We start from the raw sequence: 20,373 nt of genomic DNA, 5'->3' as shown, positions 1-20,373 counted from the left end.
ACCTGATTTAAAAACTAAGGGAAGGCACCAGCTACCCACTTGTTACTTCTTATTAATACTTCACATTTTTAATGTTTTTAAACTCCCAGTTGAGACTGAGTTGCTCAGCAGCAAATATTCACCAGCCAATCAACTCACTGCTTTCCTGTAATATCACACAATGCATTTAGTGAAAAGTTGAGACCCCAGTACAGGTCCCTGGGACACCACTTCTCACACCCACCTATTGGAGAACATTCCCTCTATTCTCACTCACTCTCCTCCCTCCCAACCAATGACTGACCCATGTTACAAGATTACCTCCAGATCCATGCACGTTCAATTTGCCAATCTCTTGTGTGGAACTTTCTGTAAATTTATAAAGACAACATCCAGACACTCCCCTAACTACTGTATTAGTGACCATGTGACCGTGTTAGTGACCATGTGACCGTGTTAGTGACCTCTTCAAAACATCGATTAGCCAGGCTGACTGACCCTTCACAAATCCCAGGGCTTTATATGTTTCAGGGGATGGTAATTTCTGGGGGGATTTTGGGTTATGGGGAATTTTGAGGTGTGTATTGGGGCTTTCAGGGGTGAATTTCATAAGAGTGTCAAGTGTGGGTGGGTTTTGGGGACAGTAAGCTTTTGACTGTTCTGAGGCGCAGGTGAGTTTTGGGCAGTTTCAGGGGTGAATTTCAAGGGGGACAGGTGGGTTTTGGGGGCGCAGTGAGTTTTTGAGTGCTTTGGGGGTCAGGTGGGTTTCAGGGATGGGTGGAGTTTGGGGGAGTGGCTTTTTTAGTGTTTCTGGGGGTGGGACTGGGTTTTGGGAGTCAGGTGGGTTTTGGGGGTTGGTGGGTTTTGGGAGTCAGGTGGGTTTTGAGGGTCAGGTGCAGTTTGGGGGTTGTTGCCAGGGTTACTGAGGACAGTATGTTGGTCTCTGTGTTCAGCCGATCTGTTTGTCTGATTTGTTTTGCAGCAATGCAGTGCGATAAGGGCCAGGTTTATGAAGCTTGCGGCTCCACTTGTCCCCGGACCTGCACTGACCTAAATGGGGGTCCCAAAACTCACTGCCCCTCCCTCTCGTGTGTCGAGGGCTGTTTCTGCCCTGAAGGGACCGTCTGTCATGGTGAGAAATTCAGTGGCAAACTACGCCTCCCCCCCCGTGCCCCTCCCCCACCCCACCCCATGGGCCCCACCCTGCGGGCCCCCACCCCCACCCCGCAGGCCTCCCCCACCCCACCCCCTGTCCCCACCTGTCCCCACCCCGTGGGCCTCCCCCTGTCCCCGTCCCCACCCCTCGGGCCTCCCCCACCCCACCCCATGGGCCCACCTGTCCCCACCCCGTGGGCCACCCCCTGTCCCCGTCCCCACCCCGCGGGCCTCCCCCACCCCACCCCATGGGCCCACCTGTCCCCACCCCGTGGGCCCACCTGTCCCCACCCCGTGGGCCTCCCCCTGTCCCCGCCCCACCCAGTGGGCCTCCCCCTGTCCCCGTCCCCACCCCGCGGGCCTGCCCCACCCCACCCCACCCCAGGCCTCCCACACCCCACCTCATGGGCCCACCTGTCCCCACCCCACGGGCCTGCCCCACCCCACCCCAGGCCTCCCACACCCCACCTCATGGGCCCACCTGTCCCCACCCCGCGGGCCTCCCCCACCCCACCCCACCCAGGCCTCCCTCACCCCACCCCATGGGCCCCCCCATTCCCCACCATGCGGGCGCTGACTGCCAAACCCAGCCATCACACCGAACAATGACCATCCCTCCCCCATCAGAACCCCACAGACACTGACCATCCTCGGGTCCATATCCAAGACACATCCCCACTCGACGGATACTGCCCGTTCACACCCCAGCACCCACCATGACGTTACTAACTGCCCCTACCCCTCTGCCTCTGACCATCCTACCCCCATGGACACTGCCCATCCCCATCACCATGCTGTGGACACTGATCCCATGGATCTAATTATCAGTTCTATTTCCATACAGACTCTGGCTGCATTGACCCCTCGGAATGTTCCTGTTACTGGGGAGATGCCGTGTTTCCTGTGGGAACTGTGGTTACTCAGGACTGTAAGAACTGGTGAGCAATCGGTAACAAGTGTATTGATGTCGGAGTGTGAAAACAGAGCTTAATCTGCACCAATCGAGAACACACAACCCGTCCCCCACAAACAGCCCTCTCGCTATTTCCACTCCCACTTCCTTTAGCATTCTGGGATGCAAGGGCATCCCGACCTGGTGACGTATCCACTCCCAGCCTTTCCATTACATTGTTCCATCAATTTTTATCCCATCCATTACCTCAAATCATTTACGGCACAGAAAGATGCCATTCGGACCATCAAGTCCATGCTGGCTCTCCACTGAGCAATCCAATCAGTCCCATTCCCCCGCTCTATCCCTGTAACCGTGCCAGTCCTTCAAGTCCAATTTTCTTTTGAAACCATTTGTCGTCTGCTTTCACCACCCTCATAGAGAACGTGTTCCAGGTCATTACCACTCGCTGTGTAAACAAGTTCTTCCTCACATCCCCCCTGTATCTGTTGCCCAAAACCTTAAGTCTGTGTCCCCTAGTCCTTGTACCATCAGCCAATGGGAACAGGTTTTTTTGTCGACCTTATCTAAACCTGTCAGAATCCTGTACACCTTGATCAAATCTCCTTTGCTCCCAGGAGAACAAACCCCAGCTTCTCCAACCTAACCTTGTAACTAAAATCCTCCATCCCTGAACCATTCTGGTAAATCTCCTCTGCACCTCCTCAAGGACCCAGAAGAGGCAGAAAAGTGGCAAATGGAATTCAACTTGGAGAAGTGTGAGGTGATACATTTGGAGAGGTCAAACAAGGAAAAGGAATACACGATTAATGGGAAAATACTGAGAAGTGTAGAGGAAGTGAGGGACCTTGGAGTGAATGTCCACAGATCCTTGAAGGTAGCAGGACAGGTCGATAAAGTGGTTAAGAAGGCATATGGAATCCTTTCCTTTATTAGCCGAGGTATAGAATACAAGAGCAGGGAGGTTATGCTGGAACTGTATAAATCATTGGTTAGGCCACAACTTGAGTACTGTGTGCAGTTCTGGTCACCTCATTACAGAAAGGATGTAATTGCACTAGAGAGGGTACAGAGGAGATTTACGAGGATGTTACCAGGACTGGAAAAATGCAGCTATGAGTAAAGATTGGATAGGCTGGGGTTGTTCTTCTTGGAACAGAGAAGGCTGAGGGGAGATCTGATTGAAATGTACAATATTTTGAGGGGCCTGGATAGAGTGGAGGTGAAGGGTCTATTCACCTTAGCAGAGAGGTCAGTGACGAGGAGCATAGATTTAAAGTGATTGGTAAATTAGAGGGAGATGAGGAAACATTTTTTCACCCAGAGGGTGATGATGGTCTGGAACTCACTGCCTGAAAGGGTAGTTGAGGCAGAAACCCCCAACTCATTCAAAAGGAGTCTGGATATGCACCTCAAGTGCTGTAATCTGCAGGGCTACGGACCAAATGCTGGAAGGTGGGATTAGGCTGGGTGGCTCTTTTTTTTTAGCCGGTGCAGACACAATAGGTCAAGTAGCCTTTCTGTGCCTTAAACATTCTATCATTCTATGACCCTCACATCATTCCTGAAATGTGGTGACCAGAACTGGATGCAATTCTCCAGTTGTGGCATAACCAAAGTTTTATAAAGGCTCAGCAGAATCTGCCTGCTTTTATACTCAATGTCTGAACTTATGAAGTTCAAGAAGCTAACCACTCTCTCAGTATGTCCTGCCACCTTCAAAGATCGATGCACATGAACCCCCAGGTCCCTCTGTTCCTGTACACTCTTTAGAACTGTGCCATTATGTATATATTGCCTCTCCCTATTCCATCTGCCACTTGTCTGTCCATTCTGCTCACATATCTGTGCCCTGCTGCAGGTGATTTGTATCATCCTCACTGTTTGCCACTGCTCCAAGTTTTGTATCATTGGCAAATTTTGAGATTCTACTCTGTATTCCAAGATCCATGATATTTATATATAGCAAAAATAGCAGTGGTCCCAGCACTGACCCTTGGGGAACACCACTGTCTATTCTCCTCCAGTCTGAAAAACAACCATTTACCATGACTTGCTGTTTTCTGTCCTTAAGCCAATTTTTTAAAAATCCAAGTAGACTCTGACCCTCCTATTCCAAGAGCCTCAATTTTGTTAACCAGCCTTTTATATGGTACCTTATCAAATGCTTTCTTAAAATTTATATAAACAACATCCACTGCAATTCCTTCATCAACTTCTCTGTTGCTTCATCAAAAAATTCAATTTGATTAGTCAAGCATGAGCTACCTTTTACAAATCTGTGCTGTACACGAATAAGGGTGTCACATTTGCCACTCTCCAATCCTCTGACTTGTATCTGGGGAAGATTGGAAGATTATGACAAGCCCTTCAGATATCTCCATCCCCACTTCCTTTAGTAACCTGGGATGCAAACCATCTGGACCAGGCGACTTATCCACTCTTAAGCATAGCCAGTCTTTCCAGCACCTTCAGCCAGCAATTTACACCCCATCCATTACCTTCAACTGATATTTTGTCAGGTATCCTCTTCCTTATATTACAATCCCATTAGGGATTTAACTTTTTAAAAGAGAAAGTTGAATTCCCAGTTATTCCAAGAGAGACAGCATGGTTTTGTGAAGGGGAGGATGTGTCTCACTAATTTGATTGAGTTTTTTGAGGAAGTGACAAAGATGATTGATGAAGGAAGGGCAGTGGATGTTATCTATATGGAATTCAGTAAAGCCTTTGACAAGGTTCCTCATGGCAGACTGATACAAAAGGTGAAGTCACACGGGATCAGAGGTGAGCTGGCAAGATGGATACAGAACAGGCTCTGTCATCGAAGACAGAGGGTAGCAGTGGAAGGGTGCTTTTCTGAATGGAGGGATGTGACTAGTGGTGTTCCGCAGGGATCAGTGCTGGGAGGTTTGCTTTTTGTAGTATATATCAATGATTTGGAGGAAAATGTAGCTGGTCTGATTAGTAAGTTTGCGGACGACACAAAGGTTGGTGGAGTTGCGGATAGAGCTGAGGATTGTCAGAGGATACAGCAGGATATAGATCGGTTAGAGACTTGGGTGGAGAAATGGCAGATGGAGTTTAATCCGGACAAATGTGAGGTAATGCATTTTGGAAGATCAAATGCAGGTGGGAAGTATACAGTAAATGGCAGAACCCTTAGGAGTATTGACAGGCAGAGAGATCTGGGCGTACAGGTCCACAGGTCACTGAAAGCGGCAACGCAGGTGGATAAGGTAGTCAAGAAGGCATATGGCATGCTTGCCTTCATCGGTCGGGGCATAGAGTATAAAAATTGGCAAGTTATGCTGCAGCTGTACTGAACTTTAGTTAGGCCACACTTAGAATATTGCGTGCAATTCTGGTCGCCACACTACCAGAAGGACGTGGAGGCTTTGGAGAGGGTACAGAAGAGGTTTACCAGGATGTTGCCTGGTCTGGAGGGCATTAGCTTTGAGGAGAGGTTGGATAAACTCGGATTGTTTTCACTGGAACGACGGAGGTGGAGGGGTGACATGATAGAGGTTTACAAAGTTATAAGCGGCATGGACAGAGTGGATAGTCAGAAGCTTTTTCCCAGGGTGGAAGAGTCAGTTACTAGCGGACATAGGTTTAAGGTGAGAGGGGCAAAGTTTAGAGGGGATGTGCGAGGCAAGTTCTTTACACAGAGGGTGGTGAGTGCCTGGAACTTGCTGCCGGGGGAGGTGGTGGAAGCAGGTACGATAGCGACGTTTAAGAGACATCTTGACAATTACATGAATAGGATGGGAATAGAGGGATACGGTCCCCGGAATTGCAGAAGGTTTTAGTTTAGGCAGGCATCAAGATCGGCGTAGGCTTGGAGGGCCGAATGGCCTGTTCCTGTGCTGTACTGTTCTTTGTTCTTTGAATTACACCATAAGACTTTACACGTTTTAAACAAAAACTTTAACGTGTAAGAGTTAAACAAAGCAAAACATTACCGACTTAACACTACAATTTGGAAACACTTGGGCCAGAATTTTACAAATCTCCCAACTTTGGCTCTGTGGAGGGGGGGGGGGGCCGGAAGAATGTTCTGGCAGCAGCTCACCAGGGAGCCCAACACTGGGAGAGCCCGGCCCGATCTTTACCGGTGACAATGAGGCTCTGTAGCGGCCCCCTGCTGCTGGGCGACAGGACCCAGATTAAAATATTCAAATTCGCAGAATGCATACATTTAAATAAAATTGACTCCAAACTTACCATCGGACCGTGAACTTCAGAGCAGCGACCGGCACTCACGCACCTTCACTTTCCAGTTTGGGGAAAGCAGGCACCACAGTGGTGGGGAAGGGGGGGAAACGTGAGATTTTTAGTGCAATGGCAGGGTGGGAGATGAGGTTAAATATACATCATTAATGTAGGGGACGGTGGGAAGGGGTGACTTGTGCACTTTTTTTTTCCAGTTTGAGTGGGGGGGAAGGTCAAGTGTGGAAGGTGTTTTGAAGGCAAGAGGACAAATAATAATTGTTATTGGTAGGTGGGAAAGGGGCAGCAGATTTTTAATCAGTACAGTGGGAGGGGATATCTTTAACAATTTCAATTAAAATAGCACCTGTGCACAGGCAGCTGACGCCGTTGCCGATGTCGAAGAGCCCACCCCTTCCACATGATTGTGGGGGGCGGTGGGGAAAGAGAGGTGGCCTGACGACCATAAAATCCAGCCCTTGCAGTTTAAACGTAAAATCTTAACAGAACATGAAGACATATACATTAAGCTCTAAATCTTCAACAGGACACTCCTGTTTGACTGTTACTTACACCCCAAGAGTTCCCCTATACATTACAGGATCTTGGCAATGTGTTCACTTGTGCTGAGACCAATCCAAAGTGTACCATAGCTCTTAGGAATTATTTTCGCCTTTCCTTAATTTCTTAACTGTCTTCCAAGGCATGACATTTCCAAGGAATTCTCCCACTAGCATCCAGAAGGAAATCCTCCAACTCCCAAAACACCTCCAGAATCTCGACTTCCCAACTTGCACTTGGGTGTTACTCAAAACAGAAACACCCCTGGTTCCTGATGGTCATTCTGCTCATAGGCCCAGCTGTTTTCAAAGCCAGCTGCTTGCCAAAAGCCACTGCTTTCTCTGTGTGCAACTACCTATGTGGATGGCCCTACTAGAGAAGGGGCTACACTCGACCTCCTCTTAGGAAATGAGGCTGGGCAGGTGGTTGATGTGTCAGTGGGGGAGCACTTTGGGACCGGTGACCATAACTCTATTAGTTTCAAGATAGTTATGGAAAAGGATAGGACTGGTCCTCAGGTTGAAGTCCTAAATTGGGGGAAGGCTAATTTCGATGGCATCAGACAGGAACTCTCAAAAGTTGAATGGGAGAGGCTGTTTACAGGTAAAGGGACGTCTGGCAAGTGGGAGGCTTTTAAAAGTGAGATAGGAAGAGTTCAGGGCTGGCATGTTCCTGTTAGATGGAAGGGCAAGTCTGGCAACTTTAGGGAACCTTGGTTGACGAGGGATATTGGCGGTCTGGTCAGGACAAAGAAGGAGGCATATGTCAGGTATAGGCAGCTGGGATTGAGCGAGTCCCTCGAGGAGTATAGGGGATGTAGGACTACACTTAAGAAGGAAATTAGGAGGGCGAAAAGGGGCCATGAGATTTCCCTGGCAGATAAGATAAAGGAGAATCCTAAAAGATTCTATAAGTAGATTAAGAGTAAAAGGGTAGCTAGGGAGAGAGTAGGTCCCCTTAAGGATCAGTGTGGTAATCTATGTGTGGAGCCACGGGAAATGGGCGAGGTCTTAAATGAATATTTCTCGTCTGTATTTACCGTGGAGAAGGTCATGGAAGCTAGTGAGTTCAAGGGAGGGAACACCGATATCCTGGAGCAAATCAACATTACAAAGGAGGTGGTGTTGGAGGTTTTGAAGTGCATTAAGGTGGATAAATCCCCAGGGCCTGCCCAGGTGTATCCGAGGATGCTCTGGGAAGCAAGGGAGGAGATTGCTGGGGCCCTGGCAGAGATTTTTGTATCATCGTTAGCCACGGGTGAGGTACCGGAAGACTGGAGGATAGCTAATGTTGTGCCTTTATTTAAGAAGGGCAGCAGGGATAAGCCAGGGAACTACAGGCCGGTGAGCCTTACATCAGTGGTGGGAAAGTTATTGGAAGGGATTCCGAGAGACAGGATTTATATAAATTTGGAAAGACAAGGTCTGATTAGGGATAGTCAGCATGGCTTTGTGCGTGGGAAATCATGTCTCATGAATTTGATTGAGTTTTTCGAGGAGGTGACCAAGAGGATTGACGAGGGCAGGGCGATGGACATTGTCTACATGGACTTTAGCAAGGCCTTTGACAAGGTCCCGCATGGTAGGCTGGTCCAGAAGGTTCGAACACATGGGATCCAGAGTGAGCCAGCAAATTGGATACAAAATTGGCTTGGTGATAGGAGGCAGAGGGTGGTAGTGGAGGGTTGTTTTTCAGAGTGGAGGCCGGTGACCAGTGGTGTGCCGCAGGGATCGGTGCTGGGCCCTCTGTTGTTTGTCATATATATTAATGACTCAAATGTGAATGTAGGGGGCATGATTAGTAAGTTTGCAGATGACACCAAAATTGGTGGTATAGTGGACAGTGAAGAAGGTTGTCGAAGGTTACAACAGGATATAGATCAACTGGGAAAGTGGGCAAGGGAGTGGCAAATGGAATTTAATGCAGGCAAGTGTGAAGTGATGCATTTTGGGATGTTAAACCAGGGCAGGACATATACAGTGAATGGCAGGGCCCTGGGGAGTGTTGTTGAGCAGAGAGACCTTGGGGTGCAAGTACATAGTTCCCTGAAAGCGGCAACACAGGTAGACAGGGTGATGAAGAAGGCGTATGGCATGCTTGCCTTCATCGGCCGAGGCATTGAGTACAAGAGTTGGGACGTCATGTTACAGTTGTACATAACGTTGGTTAGGCCGCATTTGGAGTACTGTGTGCAGTTCTGGTTGCCGCACTCCAGGAAAGATGTGAGTAAGCTGGAGAGGGTGTAGAAAAGATTCACAAGGATGTTGCCTGGTTTGGAGGGCTTGAGTTATAAAGAGAGATTGGATAGGCTAGGTCTGTTTTCCCTGGAGCGAAGGAGGCTGAGAGAGGACATGATTGAGGTATATAAAATTATGAGAGGCATAGATAGGGTAGATAGCCAGAGTCTGTTTCCCATGGTAGGGGTGAGTAAAACTAGAGGGCATAGATTTAAGGTGAGAGGGAGGAGGTTTAAAGGGGATCAAAGGGGTAAATTTTTCACACAAAGAATAGTGGGTATCTGGAATGAGCTGCCTGAGGAGGTGGTGGAGGCAGGAACAGTAGTACGACTCTATGACTCTATAATTATCCAATTCTGTTTGAAATCCTCGATTGAATCTGCTTCCACCACATTCGCAGGAAGTGCATTCCAGACCCGAACCACTCGCTGCGTAAAATGTTTTTCCTCATGTTGCCTCTGGTTCTTTTGCCTGTCACTTTAAATCAGTGTTCTCTGGTTTTCGCTCCTTCTGCCAATGAGAACAGTTTCTCTCCATCTACTCTGTCCAGACCCCTCATGATTTTTAACACCTCTATCAAGATCATGATGCAACCCGTCCCTTTTGAATAGGTAGCTCCTGCCCCAGAACTGGTCCCAATTTCCCAACAATCTGAAGCCTTCTCCTTTGAACCATGCCTCAAGCCACGCATTGATCCTCCCTATCTTCCTAGTGTTAAACTCCAGAAAACTTGTTGTGGAAGGGTAATGCTGGAGCCTATCTTTACTCCATTTCACATTTACTATACAGAGTAAGAGGATTACAAACATGTAGCTCCTCACTCAAAACCCTCCCCCAGTCTCAGTGAGTTTCTGCTAATAAGTGCACAAGTGATGCCCCAATTAATACCCTCCACCTGCATATAATCAAACCACTGACACACAATTAACAGATTAACACCTATCCCGACACTCACTAGTGCATGGCACGAGTGCAAGGTCCTGCTCTTTAACTTCCTCCCTCGCTCCTGAAAACCTGACCATAGAACCTCAGTACCTGCCCTTGCTATGTCGCTGGTACCAACATGCACCACAGTGTCTGGCTCACTCCCTTCCTCCTGCAGAATATCCTGAATCTTTTCAGTGATGCCCTTTACCCTGGCACCAGGGAGGCAACCATTTTTTAAATTTTCTTTCATGGGATGTGGGCATTACTGGCAAGACCAGCATTTGTTACCCATCCCTAATTGCCCTTGACAACTGAGTAGCTTGCAAGGCCATTTCAGAGGGCAGTTAAGAGTTAACCACATTACTGACAGCCTGGAGTCACATGTAGGCCAGATCAGGTTAGGAAGGAAGATTTCCTCCCCTAAAGGACATAGAGTCATAGAGCACAGAAACAGGCCCATCAGCCCATCGTGTCTGTGCCAGCCATCCAGCAGTCAACTATTCTAATCCCATATTCCAGCACTTGGCCCGTAGCCTTGTATGCTATGGTGTTTCAAGTGCTCATCTAAATACTTCTTAAATGTTGTGAGGGTTCCTGCCTCTACCATCTCTTCAGGCAGTGTGTTCCAGATTTCAACCACCCTCTGGGTGAAAAATCTTTCCTCAAACCCACTCTAAACCTCCTGCCCCTTACCTTAAATCTATGTCCCCTGTTTCTTGACCCCTCCACTAAGGGAAAAAGTTTCTTCCTATCTAACCTATCAATGCCCCTCATAATTTTGTATACCTCAATCATGTCCCCCCTCAGCCTTCTCTGCTCCAAAGAAAACAACCCTCTCCTTTTCAGACTCTCTTCATAGCTGAAATACTCCAGCCCAGGCAACATCCTGGTGAATCTCCTCTGCACCCTCTCCAGTGCAATCACATCCTTCCTAAAGTGTGGTGACCAGAACTGTACACAGTACTCCAGCTGTGGCCTAACTAGCATTTTATACAGCTCCATCATAACCTCCCTGCTTTTATATTCTATGCCTCGGCTAATAAAGGCAAGTATCCCATATGCCTTCCTAACCACCTTATCTACCTTCTGCCTTCAATGATCTATGGACAAGTACACCAAGGTCCCTCTGACCCTCTGTACTTCCTAGGGTCCTACCATCCATTGTATATTCCCTTGCCTTGTTAGTCCTCCCAAAATGCATCACCTCACACTTCTCGGGATTAAATTCCATTTGCCACTGCTCTGCCCATCTTACCAGCTCATCAATATCGTCCTGTAATCTAACGCTTTCCTCCTCACTATTTACAACACCACCAATTTTCATGTCATCTGCAAACTTTCTTACCATAGCTCCTATATTCACACCTAAATCATTAATATACACTACAAACAGCAAGGGTCCCAGCACCGATCCCTGTGGTACACCACTGGTCACAGGCTTCCAATCGCAAAAACAGCCCTCGACCATCACCCTCTACCTCCTGCCACTAAGCCAATTTTGGATCCAATTTGCCAAATTGCCCTGGATCCCATGGGCTCTTACCTTCTTAACCAATCTCCCACACGGGACCTTATCAAAAGCCTTACTGAAGTCAATGTAGACTACATCTACTGCTTTACACTCATCTACACATCTCGTCACCTCCTCGAAAAATTCATTCAAGTTAATTAGACACGATCTCCCCCTGACAAAGCCATGCTGACTGTCCCTGATTAATCCCTGCCTCTCCAAGTGGAGATTAATCCAGTCCCTCTGAATTTTTTCCAATTGTTTTGCAAACACTGATGTTAGACTCACTGGCCTGTAATTACCTGGTTTATCCCTGCTACCCTTCTTGAATAATGGTACCACATTTGCTGTCCTCCAGTCCTCTGGTACCTCTTCTGTGGCCAGAGAGGATTTGAAAATTTGTATCAGAGCCCCTGTTATCTCCTCCCTTGCCTCACATACCAGCTCATCTGGGCCTGGGAATTTATCCACTTTTAAGCCCGCTAAAACAGCCAATACTTCCTCTCTTTCAATGCTAATATGTTCAAGTATATCACAATCCCCCTTCCTGATCTCCACACCTGCATCGTCCTTCTCCATAGTGAACACAGATGAAAAGTAATCATTTAAAACCTCACCTATGTCCTCCGGCTCCACTTTGGTCCCGAATGGGCCCTACTCTTTCCTTGGTTATCCTCTTTTTTTTTTTAAGATATGCAGCACTGAAACAGGCCCTTCGGCCCATCGAGTCTGTGCCGACCATCAACCACCCATTTATACTATTCCTACACTAATCCCATATTCCTACCACATCCCCACCTGTCCCTATATTTCCCTACCACCTACCTATACTAGGGGCAATTTATAATGGCCAATTTACCTATCAACCTGCAAGTCTTTGGCATGTGGGAGGAAACCGGAGCACCCGGAGAAAACCCACGCAGACACAGGGAGAACTTGCAAACTCCACACAGGCAGTACCCAGAATTGAACCCGGGTCGCTGGAGCTGTGAGGCTGCGGTGCTAACCACTGCGCCACTGTGCCGCCCTAAATCCTCTTGTCCTTAATATATTTATAAAATGCCTTAGGAGTTTCCTTTATCTTGCCTGCAAATGTTTTTTCAGGTCCCCTCTTCGCTCTCCTAATTACTTGTTTTAAGTACTCCCCTGCACTTTCTGTACACCTCTGGTGCCTCCACTGTTTTCAGCGCTCCGAATCTGCCATAAGCCTCCTTTTTTTTCCTTATCCAATCCTCTATATCCCTTGACATCCAGGGTTCCCTGGGCTTGTTGGTACTATCCTTCACTTTAACGGGTACATGTTGGCTCCGTACTCTCACTATTTCCTCTTTGAATGACTCCCACTGATCTGATGTAGACTTTCCTACAAGTAGCTGCTCCCAGTCCACTTTGGCCAGATCCTGTTTTATCATATTGAAATCGGCTTCCCCCCAATTCAGTACCTTTATTTCCGGTCCATCTTTGTCCTTTTCCATAACTGCCTTAAATCTTTGAGTTATGGTCACTATCCCCAAAATACTCCCCCACTGACACTTCTACCACTTGTCACTCCCTAGGATTAGGTCCAGTACTGCCCCTTCTCTTGTAGGACTTTCTACATACTGGCTCAAAAAGCTCTCCTGTATGCATTTTAAGAATTCCGCCCCCCTTTTAAGCCTTTTGCACTAAGACTATCCGAGTTAATATTGGGGAAGTTGAAATCCCCTACTATTATTACCCTATTATTTTTACACCTCTCTGCAATTTGCCTACATATCTGCTGCTCTATCTCTCCCTGACTGTTTGGATGTCTGTAGTACACTCCCAGCCAAGTGATTGCCCCACTTTTTGTTTTTAAGTTCTACCCATATGGCCTCATTTGAGGAACCTTCTAAGATATCATCCCTCCTTACTGCAGTAATTGACTCCTTGATCAACAATGCAATGCCACCTCCTCTTTTACCCCCTGTCCTGTCTCGCCTGAAGATTCTATACCCTGGAATATTGAGCTGCCAGTCCTGTCCCTCCCTCAACCATGTCTCTGTGATAGCAATAATATCATAATCCCATGTGCTAATCAACGCCCTCAATTCATCTGCCTTACTAGTAAGACTCCTTGCATTGAAACAGAAGCAATCCTACCTTGCATTTTTCCCTTGTGCCTCACCAGGTCTATATTTGCTCTGCCTTCCAGGCAGACTCACTTTCTGCTCTATATTACCTGCTACTGTACCTCCACTCTGTATCCCATACCCCGCCCAATTAGTTTGAACCCCCAGATGGGTATTTACAACAATCGATGATTGTTTCATGGAACTATTACTGAGACTAGCTTTCAATTCCACATTGTTTAAATTAATTAATTGAATTTATTAATTAATTGAACTAATTGAATTTAAATCTCACCAGCTGCCTTGGTGGGATTTGAACTCCTGTCACAAGGCAGTAGCCTGGGCCTCCAGATCACTAGTCCCGTGACATTACCACGATGCCAACATCTCCCCATGCGGAATCATAATGACAGTCACATAAACATCTGTTTCTCTCCCTAACTATGGAATCTCCTATAATGACTGCATTTCTACTCTTTGCTGTTCCCTCCTGTGCAGTCCCTTGCCCATTGGTGCCTTGGTCTCGACTGCACCCCTTCAAGGTATTGTCGCTTCCAGCAGTCTCCAAAGCTGAGTGCTGGTTTGAGAGTGCCATGCACTGCGAAGACTCCTGCACTTTTTTTTTTTAGAACATTACAGCGCAGTACAGACCCTTCGGCCCTCGATGTTGCGCCGACCTGTGAAACCATCTGACCTACACTATTCCATTTTCATCCATATGTCTATGGAATGACCACTTAAATGCCCTTAAAGTTGGCGAGTCTACTACTGTTGCAGGCAGGGCTTTCCACGCCCCTACTACTCTCTGAGTAAAGAAACTACCTCTAACATCTGTCCTATATCTATCACCCCTCAACTTAAAGCTATGTCCCCTCGTGTTTGCCATCACCATCCGAGGAAAAAGACTCTCACTATCCACCCGATCCAACCCTCTGATTATCTTATATGTCTCTATTAAGTCACCTCTCCTCCTCCTTCTCTCCAACGAAAACAACCTCAAGTCCCTCAGCCTTTCCTCGTAAGACCTTCCCTCCATACCAGGCAACATCCTAGTAAATCTCCTCTGCACCCTTTCCAAAGCTTCCACATCCTTCCTATAATGCGGTGACCAGAACTGCACGCAATACTCCAGGTGCAGCCTCACCAGAGTTTTGTACAGCTGCAGCATGACCTCGTGGCTCCGAAACACGATCCCCCTAATAATAAAAGCTAACACACCATATGCCTTCTTAACAGCCCTATTAACCTGGGTAGCAACTTTCAGGGATTTATGCACCTGGACACCAAGATCTCTCTGCTCATCTACACTTCCAAGAATCTTCCCATTAGCCCAGTACTCTGCATTCCTGTTACTCCTTCCAAAGTGAATCACCTCACACTTTTCCGCATTAAACTCCATTTGCCATCTCTCAGCCCAGCTCTGCAGCCTATCTATGACCCTCTGTAACCTACAACATCCTTCGGCACTATCCACAACTCCACCGACCTTAGTGTCATCCGCAAATTTACTAACCCACCCTTCTACATCCTCTTCCAGGTCATTTATAAAAATGACAAACAGCAGTGGCCCCAAAACAGATCCTTGCGGTACACCACTCGTAACTAAACTCCAGGATGAACATTTGCCATCAACCACCACCCTCTGTCTTCCTGCCTCTTGCTACTCTTCTGGATATCCAACCACCTCCTATCCTGAACTCTCACTGCCTGTGAGCTGACCACGTCCTAGAATGTACGATCCAGGAAACTCATCCTCCCTGATGCTCCGCAGCTGCCCCTCAAGCTCGGAGATCCTGAATTTAAGCTGCTGAAGACTTTTCCTACTCATATAGTTCCCCTAAGATGCATGAGCCTTGGTTGGCAGACAGGAAATAAAGATTAGGGCTAAATGGGTCTTTTTCCGAATGACAGGCAGTGACTAGTGGGGTACCGCAGGGATCGGTGCTGGGACCCCAGCTATTCACAATATATATTAATGATTTAGATGAGGGAACTAAATGTAATATCTCCAAATTTGCAGATGACACAAAACTGGGTGGGAGGGTGAGTTGTGAGGAGGATACAGAGAGGATCAAGGGTGATTTGGACAAGTTGAGTGAGTGGGCTAATGCATGGCAGATGCAGTATAATGTGGATAAATGTGAGGTTATCCACTTTGGTAGCAAAAACAGGAAGGCAGATTATTATCTGAACAGCTATAAACTGAGAGAGGGGAATATGCAACGAGACCTGGGTGTTCTCGTACACCAGTCGCTGAAGGTAAGCATGCAGGTGCAACAGGCAGTAAAAAAGGCAAAGGGTATGTTGGCCTTCATAGTGAGAGGATTTGAGTACAGGAGCAGGGATGTCTTGCTGCAATTATACAGGGCCTTGGTGAGGCCACACCTGGAATATTGTGTGCAGTTTTGGTCTCCTTATCTGAGGAAGGATGTTCTTGCTATAGAGGGAGTGCAGCGAAGGTTTACCAGACTGATTCCTGGGATGGTGGGACTGACATATGAACAGAGATTGAGTCGGTTAGGATTATATTCGCTGGAGTTCAAAAGAGTGAGGGGGGATCTCATAGAAACCGATAAAATTCTAACAGGACTTGACAGGGTAGATGCAGGAAGGATGTTCCCGATGGTGGGGGAGTCCAGAAACAGGGGTCATAGTCTGAGGATACAGAGTAAACCATTCAGGACTGAGATGAGGAGAAATTTCTTCAGCCAGAGAGTGGTGAGCCTGTGGAATTCGCTACCACAGAAAGCATTTGAGGCCAAAACATTAAAATAAAAGCAAAATACTGCGGATGCTGGAAATCTGAAACAAAAACAAGAAATGCTGGATTCACTCAGCAGGTCTGGCAGCATCTGTGGAAAGAGAAGCAGAGTTAACGTTTCGGGTCAGTGACCCTTCTTCGGAACATTGTAAGACCAAAACATTGTAAGTTTTCAAGAAGGAGTTAGATATAGCTCCTGGGTCTAAAGGGATCAAAAGGTATGGGGGGAAAGCGGGAACAGGTTACTGAGTTGGATGATCAGCCATGATCATAATGAATGGCAGAGCAGGCTCGAAGGGCCGAATGGCCTACTGCTCCTATTTTCTATGTTTCTCTGCCCCCTTCCCCCACTCCCACCAATCGTGAAGAAGAAGCCCAACCACCACCCCCACCACCACCAATAGTGAACACAGAGCTCATCCCCAACTCCCACCACCACAAATCGTGAACACAGAGCTCATCCCCAACTCCAACCACCACCAATAGTGAACACAGGCCTCATCCCCAACTCCCACCACCACCAATAGTGAACACAGAGCTCATCCCCAACTCCCATCACAACCAATAGTGAACACAGAGCTCATCCCCAACTCCCACCACCACCAATAGTGAACACAGGCCTCATCCCCAACTCCCACCATCACCAATAGTGAACACAGGCCTCATCCCCAACTCCCACCATCACCAATAGTGAACACAGGGCTCATCTCCAACTCCCACCACCACCAATAGTGAACACAGGGCTCATCTCCAACTCCCACCACCACCAATAGTGAACACAGGCCTCATCCCCAACTCCCACCACCACCAATAGTGAACACAGGCCTCATCCCCAACTCCCACCACCACCAATAGTGAACACAGAGCTCATCCCCAACTCCCACCACCACAAATCGTGAACACAGAGCTCATCCCCAACTCCAACCACCACCAATAGTGAACACAGGCCTCATCCCCAACTCCCACCACCACCAATAGTGAACACAGAGCTCATCCCCAACTCCCATCACAACCAATAGTGAACACAGAGCTCATCCCCAACTCCCACCACCACCAATAGTGAACACAGGCCTCATCCCCAACTCCCACCATCACCAATAGTGAACACAGGCCTCATCCCCAACTCCCACCATCACCAATAGTGAACACAGGCCTCATCCCCAACTCCCACCATCACCAATAGTGAACACAGGGCTCTTCTCCAACTCCCACCACCACCAATAGTGAACACAGGGCTCATCTCCAACTCCCACCACCACCAATAGTGAACACAGGGCTCATCTCCCACCAACCTGACTGACCTGGAGCAGTAGGGAGTTAAATCTGCAGGTCACTGGGTCAGTTTCGATAATGGAGCTGTTAGGATGGAACAATATTCCACCATTTTGCTCAATTCTCTTTTAGGATTGAAATGTTTGCACAGAACCTTCCCACAGAAGTTCGAAAGGGTGGGTAGAGCCCAATCCCAGACGGGGAATGCCCATGTCTGGATTTAGTCCCAGACGGGGAATGCCCATGTCTGGATTTAGTCCCGGACGGGGAATGTCCATGTCTGGATTCAGTCCCGGACGGGGAATGTCCATGTCTGGATTCAGTCCCGGACGGGGAATGCCCATGTCTGGATTCAGTCCCGGACGGGGAATGTCCATGTCTGGATTCAGTCCCGGACGGGGAATGCCCATGTCTGGATTCAGTCCCGGACGGGGAATGTCCATGTCTGGATTCAGTCCCGGACGGGGAATGCCCATGTCTGGATTCAGTCCCGGACGGGGAATGTCCATGTCTGGATTCAGTCCCGGACGGGGAATGTCCATGTCTGGATTCAGTCCCGGACGGGGAATGCCCATGTCTGGATTCAGTCCCGGACGGGGAATGTCCATGTCTGGATTCAGTCCCGGACGGGGAATGTCCATGTCTGGATTCAGTCCCGGACGGGGAATGCCCATGTCTGGATTCAGTCCCGGACGGGGAATGTCCATGTCTGGATTTAGTCCCGGACGGGGAAAGCCCATGTCTGGATTTAGTCCCAGACGGGGAATGTCCATGTCTGGATTTAGTCCCGGACGGGGAATGTCCATGTCTGGATTCAGTCCCGGACGGGGAATGTCCATGTCTGGATCCAGTCCCGGACGGGGAATGCCCATGTCTGGATTTAGTCCCGGACGGGGAAAGCCCATGTCTGGATTTAGTCCCGGACGGGGAATGTCCATGTCTGGATTCAGTCCCGGACGGGGAATGCCCATGTCTGGATTTAGTCCCAGACGGGGAATGCCCATGTCTGGATTCAGTCCCGGACGGGGAATGTCCATGTCTGGATTTAGTCCCGGACGGGGAATGCCCATGTCTGGATTTAGTCCCGGACGGGGAATGTCCATGTCTGGATTCAGTCCCGGACGGGGAATGTCCATGTCTGGATTCAGTCCCGGACGGGGAATGCCCATGTCTGGATTCAGTCCCGGACGGGGAATGTCCATGTCTGGATTTAGTCCCGGACGGGGAATGCCCATGTCTGGATTCAGTCCCGGACGGGGAATGTCCATGTCTGGATCCAGTCCCGGACGGGGAATGCCCATGTCTGGATTCAGTCCCGGACGGGGAATGTCCATGTCTGGATTCAGTCCCGGACGGGGAATGCCCATGTCTGGATCCAGTCCCAGACGGGGAATGCCCATGTCTGGATTCAGTCCCGGACGGGGAATGCTATGTCTGGATTCAGTCCCGGACGGGGAATGCTATGTCTGGATTCAGTCCCGGACGGGGAATGCTATGTCTGGATTCAGTCCCGGACGGGGAATGCCCATGTCTGGATCCAGTCCCAGACGGGGAATGCCCATGTCTGGATTCAGTCCCGGACGGGGAATGCCCATGTCTGGATCCAGTCCCAGACGGGGAATGCCCATGTCTGGATCCAGTCCCGGACGGGGAATGCCCATGTCTGGATTCAGTCCCGGACGGGGAATGCCCATGTCTGGATCCAGTCCCAGACGGGGAATGCCCATGTCTGGATTCAGTCCCAGACGGGGAATGTCCATGTCTGGATTCAGTCCCAGACGGGGAATGCCCATGTCTGGATTCAGTCCCGGACGGGGAATGTCCATGTCTGGATTCAGTCCCAGACGGGGAATGTCCATGTCTGGATTCAGTCCCGGACGGGGAATGTCCATGTCTGGATTCAGTCCCGGACGGGGAATGTCCATGTCTGGATCCAGTCCCGGACGGGGAATGTCCATGTCTGGATTCAGTCCCGGACGGGGAATGCCCATGTCTGGATTCAGTCCCGGACGGGGAATGTCCATGTCTGGATTCAGTCCCGGACGGGGAATGTCCATGTCTGGATTCAGTCCCGGACGGGGAATGCCCATGTCTGGATTCAGTCCCAGACGGGGAATGCCCATGTCTGGATTCAGTCCCAGACGGGGAATGCCCATGTCTGGATCCAGTCCCAGACGGGGAATGCCCATGTCTGGATTCAGTCCCGGACGGGGAATGCTATGTCTGGATTCAGTCCCGGACGGGGAATGCTATGTCTGGATTCAGTCCCGGACGGGGAATGCTATGTCTGGATTCAGTCCCGGACGGGGAATGCTATGTCTGGATTCAGTCCCAGACGGGGAATGCTATGTCTGGATTCAGTCCCAGACGGGGAAAGCCCATGTCTGGATTCAGTCCCGGACGGGGAATGCCCATGTCTGGATCCAGTCCCGGACGGGGAATGTCCATGTCTGGATCCAGTCCCGGACGGGGAATGCCCATGTCTGGATCCAGTCCCGGACGGGGAATGTCCATGTCTGGATCCAATCCCAGACGGGGAATGTCCATGTCTGGATCCAGTCCCGGACGGGGAATGCCCATGTCTGGATTTAGTCCCAGACGGGGAATGCCCATGTCTGGATTTAGTCCCAGACGGGGAATGCCCATGTCTGGATTTAGTCCCAGACGGGGAAAGCCCATGTCTGGATTTAGTCCCAGACGGGGAATGCCCATGTCTGGATTCAGTCCCGGACGGGGAATGTCCATGTCTGGATTCA

General features: G+C 49.0%; 1 protein-coding gene across 1 annotated transcript in view; it reads left to right on the top strand.

Moving 5' to 3' along the window:
• Nucleotides 1–20,373, top strand: part of LOC137369688 (SCO-spondin-like) — a 100,700-nt gene that overhangs the window by 69,396 nt on the left and 10,931 nt on the right. Inside the window, exons 10-11 of the mRNA XM_068031023.1 lie at nt 962–1,111; nt 1,979–2,072. Coding sequence (XP_067887124.1) covers nt 962–1,111; nt 1,979–2,072 — 244 coding nt within the window. The remainder of the gene's footprint in view (nt 1–961; nt 1,112–1,978; nt 2,073–20,373) is intronic.

This window comes from Heterodontus francisci, chromosome 5 (assembly GCF_036365525.1).
Source record: "Heterodontus francisci isolate sHetFra1 chromosome 5, sHetFra1.hap1, whole genome shotgun sequence".
Taxonomy (NCBI): domain Eukaryota; kingdom Metazoa; phylum Chordata; class Chondrichthyes; order Heterodontiformes; family Heterodontidae; genus Heterodontus; species Heterodontus francisci.
Note: the sequence above shows the minus strand (reverse complement) of the source record. Positions and strands in the feature narration are given on the sequence as shown.